Genomic DNA, 4,349 nt, shown 5'->3' with positions numbered 1-4,349 from the left:
TAAGATTGTAAGATCATTTACATTGTAAATAAAATTTTAATAAATTTATATTTATTAGTATTGTAATAAATGTACTATACTTAGAACTCTAACTCTAACTCTAATAACTCTTAAGTCTAAATTGTTCAAAAAAAAAAAAAAAAACTCTCAAGTCTAAATTTTTTCAAAAAGTCTACTTTTTTTCTTTATTTTTTTCAGTCTTTACTCTCTTCCGGCGTTACACCAGTTTTTCCAGAGTACCAACTTTAGCCTTTCTCCAAAGTTGCCGCCATCAATCTTCACTTTATCCTGTTATCCATTGTTGAAACCACCGAGCATCCTTACTCCCTGTAAACGCTCTGTTCTTGTGATGTTTTTTTTTTTTTTTTTTTTCCTGGAGTGGGTTCTTGTGAGATGGTGAAAGTCGAATAGTGGTCATGGACTTGAAGAAACTTGCATTCGCAGATCAGTTGTCTCAGTACGCATCTCCTCCGAGAAAAAAAGCGGTTTCCGGCTGTGGGTTGGGCCTAGCAGCAGCATTTATCGTGGCGAGCGTTTTGGTCTTGAATTTTTCAGTAAAGACTCCATTTTTAGCCCCAGTGTTTCAGGGGCTTAACAGTTCCTGGTCTTTTTCTTTCTCAGGTGTTAGGTCTTGTTGTAATAGTTCTAGTTCTATTGAAGGGAGAACAGGAGATTTTGGGGATGCCCATTTTGGGAATTTCTCTGAGAAGTTGAGAAATAATGGAAGCTTTGGCAGTGAAGAGTTGAAGAATGTGTCACAGATCGATAAAAGTGTCAACTTTACAACTGTTATTACTAAAGGAAGTGCTTTGGAGAGCAATGTGAGTGGAAGTTCCCTTGAAACTGGTAAAAATGAAAGCATTCCCATTGAAGGGCTATATGGCCTTACAGATGGAGTCCCTCAAAATAGCAGTACTGACAATAGAGGGGGTTTGTTTGTGGTTGAAAATGGCACAAATGCTCAAAATGGAAGTGAGTTATTGAGAAACTTCTATGGGGATTGTGATATCTATGATGGTGAATGGGTAAGAGATGATACAAAGCCATATTATCTTCCCGGTTCATGCCCTTACATTGATAGGGATTTTGATTGTTACCTTAATAAGAGGCCAGATGATAAGTACGTCAAATGGAAATGGCAACCCTATGCTTGTGACATCCCAAGGTAGGTCCAATTGCCCCCAAATGTTAATGTGTTACACTGTTATATTCTGTGAAAATTTCTGTGTAATGCCATTTTAGATTGCAGAAATCTAAAAATGCAGATGTTGCTGATAAAGAATGTGCATATAGAAATTCTAGTGTTCATTCACTTTAGTGATATTATGGTAATATTCTCCATAGTAAACACTATAATGTATATTGATGCTTGTTGCCATTTAGAGTGTTGGGCAGAGGCCTGTGAAGGGCCAAGTCCAACGCCAGGTGGCTAGGGGATTGTTGGGCAGAGGCCTGAAAGGCCAAGTCCAACACCATGTGGCGGCATAAGGAAATACACTTGTGCCTTCGCTACTAGTTATAGATAGATTTTGGCGTTATGGTAAGCGCTTGATCCTAACAAAGAGAACCTTAGGAAAGCCATTTTTTTTTTTTGTTTTTCTGGATTCTGTCTGCCTGTTGTGTAGCTGTAAAAATTGTTGTTAACTTACTTGAGGTTGAGTGGTAAGGCTTTCCAAATTGATGTGTCTCTTAATTTCGAAATGGAATTTCCCAAATCTGGTTATTTTCACTGATATTGGAGTTTATTTGATTTGGGTGGAATATGCTGTGCAAGTGTATCCTATGACTGCTAGTATATTTGAATATCTGAACTTCTGAAGAGTGATTAAGTTAGTTTCTTTCTCTTTCGTCCAGCTTCAATGCCACTGATTTCCTGGAGAGGCTGAGGGGCCGGTCACTGGTCTTTGTTGGTGATTCGTTAAATAGGAATATGTGGGAATCCCTTGTTTGTATGCTTCGTGCTAGCATCCAGGATAAGAAGAGAGTTTTTGAGATATCGGGGAGGAGTGAATTCAAAAAGAAAGGGTTTTATGCATTCAGGTTTGAGGTAACCTACATAACCGATCTTCTGTGTATTTTCATCAAAATCATTGATTTTCCAGTCTTCTTTGTATATATGTAAAATGCCGCTTTTAATTTGTTCATTTTTAGGATTACAACTGCTCTGTGGACTTTGTTGGCTCTCCGTTTCTTGTCAGAGAATCCTCTTTCAAGGGTGTAAATGGTTCTTTTGATACACTTAGATTGGATTTAATGGACCCGACAACTTCGATGTATAATGATGCTGATGTTATAATCTTCAACACTGGCCATTGGTGGACTCATGAGAAAACCTCTAGAGGGTAGTGTACTTTCTTTGTTTCTTTGTAGGACATTTTTTGTTTTTATGTTTTATATATCTTATTACATGTTAGCATTTAAAGTATTGAAGGAGTTATGTTCTCTTGGTCATTGTTTAGGGAAGACTATTACCAGGAAGGCAATCATGTGCATGCAAGGCTCAAGGTTCTTGAAGCATACAAGAGAGCACTTTACACTTGGGCTAGATGGGTGGATAAGAATGTTGATGCAAACAGAACTGAGGTTATTTTCAGAGGATATTCATCTACACATTTCAGGTATTTTATCCTATTTGAACCACATTTTGAAAGAAATGCCTGTTTAGACCATAGGGGCTCTTTAAGCTCTATATTATGTAGGCCGGTGAAGGGCAAGTCCAGCACCGGGTGACTAGGGGGACTGTTGGGCGGAGGCCTAAAGGGCCAAGTCCAACCTCTCGAAAATGTGGCGGTATAAGGTAATAAAGTTGCGTCTTCGCTACGGGCTATAGCTTTTTCCTTTTGGCCTAGGTCACGGGCAGGGCCGATTTTTTTATTTGCGTGACCCTGTGCTGATAAATAAGTGAGGCCCTATCAAAGTATAAATAAACTGCGAATTGAAGAAAAATTGCAAAAAACTTAATTTTAGGCCAATATAATCACAAATACATACTAACTATTAGGCCAGGGTTGGACTAGGGCCCCCAAAATTTTGGGGCCCTATTGCACATCTTGCACGCCCTAAAATCCGGTCATGGTCACGGGTTCGAGTCCCAGCAAGAGTAAAAGCTATGTAGTTAAGGCTGACAGGTGCAGAGGGATTGTTGGGCAGAGGCCAGTGGAGGGCCAAGTCCAGCACTAGGTGGCTAGCAGAAGTTGAAGGAGTATGATCTGATAGACATTTTACTCTGTCTAGGAATCTTGGAAATTTTAATAGTCACAAATACGCACTTTGATTCTTGTCTCCTATGGCTATGGAAGGTGTATATTCATTGTTAGGCTGTGTTGTTTTCCTTAGCTGCTATATGTTTCTTTTGTTCCTTAGACTCAATAATGCCTATTGGAAGCTTATTGCTGAAATTATGGGTTTCCAATATGATTATTAATATGCAGGGGAGGGCCATGGAACTCTGGTGGACAGTGCCACAATGAAACTGAACCAATTTTCAACAAAAAACATTTGGCAAAATACCCATCAAAGATGAAGGTCCTCGAGCATGTGCTTCACGATATGAGAACTCCGGTGATGTACATGAACATCAGTAGGCTTACAGACTATCGAAAAGAAGCTCACCCTTCTGTTTATAGACCGGGAGGTCAAAGTGGTGGTGGCGTGCACGCTCAAGATTGTAGTCACTGGTGCCTACCGGGAGTGCCCGATACTTGGAATGAGCTGCTCTATGCATCTCTATTGAAGAGTGGAAGAGGTCCATGGGGAAATTGATATGAACCACCTGGTTTTATGTATTATTCTTTCATTTTATTATCTTAGTTCTCCCCCCTGGTTAGCATTTTGAAGCCATATGTAGAATGTATCATTTTTGTGCTCTTTCTTATTCAGTTTGATGCTCATTTTGTAGTTCTGTAACACATACAATGTATAAAACATTCTTGATTTTATATTATGTATTCTCTTCTTGCTACCTCCAACTTTATGTTGGACCAGTTTATTTGATTTGATGTGGAGATTAGGAAGAAATTTGCAGGTCTGAACAGGAGTCCTTCCTTGTACAACTGTACAAGAAGAGTAAGGGTGCGTTTAGTTCGCACATAGGAATCAGAATCGGAATGGGTATCAAATACTTGGTAAGGGTAATGGGTTTTGGTGAAAGTATCTAGCATGTTTGGTCGTTGGGTGGAATGAGAATGAATATTAATAGTTGTGGAAGAAAGGAAGAAAGGAAGAAAGGAAATGAAACCCTTATTTAATAAGGGTATGAGTACAATTTTCTTATTAATGGGGTATTCCAAACCTATAGTAGTATTCTCAGAACCTACCAACCAAACACTAACAATCACTTTTATATCCAT

At 38.9% G+C, this 4,349-nt stretch overlaps 1 protein-coding gene across 1 annotated transcript; it reads left to right on the top strand.

Annotated features, from left to right (window-relative positions):
• Positions 1 to 245: 245 nt before the first annotated feature.
• LOC116026829 (protein trichome birefringence-like 2) lies at positions 246 to 3,961 on the top strand. The gene is made up of 5 exons (XM_031268240.1): positions 246 to 1,165; positions 1,855 to 2,047; positions 2,152 to 2,342; positions 2,460 to 2,618; positions 3,432 to 3,961. Exons 1-5 carry the CDS (start codon positions 417 to 419, stop codon positions 3,760 to 3,762), a joined length of 1,623 nt encoding a protein of 540 aa, XP_031124100.1. The 5' UTR covers positions 246 to 416; the 3' UTR covers positions 3,763 to 3,961.
• Positions 3,962 to 4,349: the final 388 nt, after the last annotated feature.

The sequence above is a fragment of the Ipomoea triloba genome, chromosome 8, assembly GCF_003576645.1.
Source record: "Ipomoea triloba cultivar NCNSP0323 chromosome 8, ASM357664v1".
NCBI lineage: Eukaryota > Viridiplantae > Streptophyta > Magnoliopsida > Solanales > Convolvulaceae > Ipomoea > Ipomoea triloba.
Note: the sequence above shows the minus strand (reverse complement) of the source record. Positions and strands in the feature narration are given on the sequence as shown.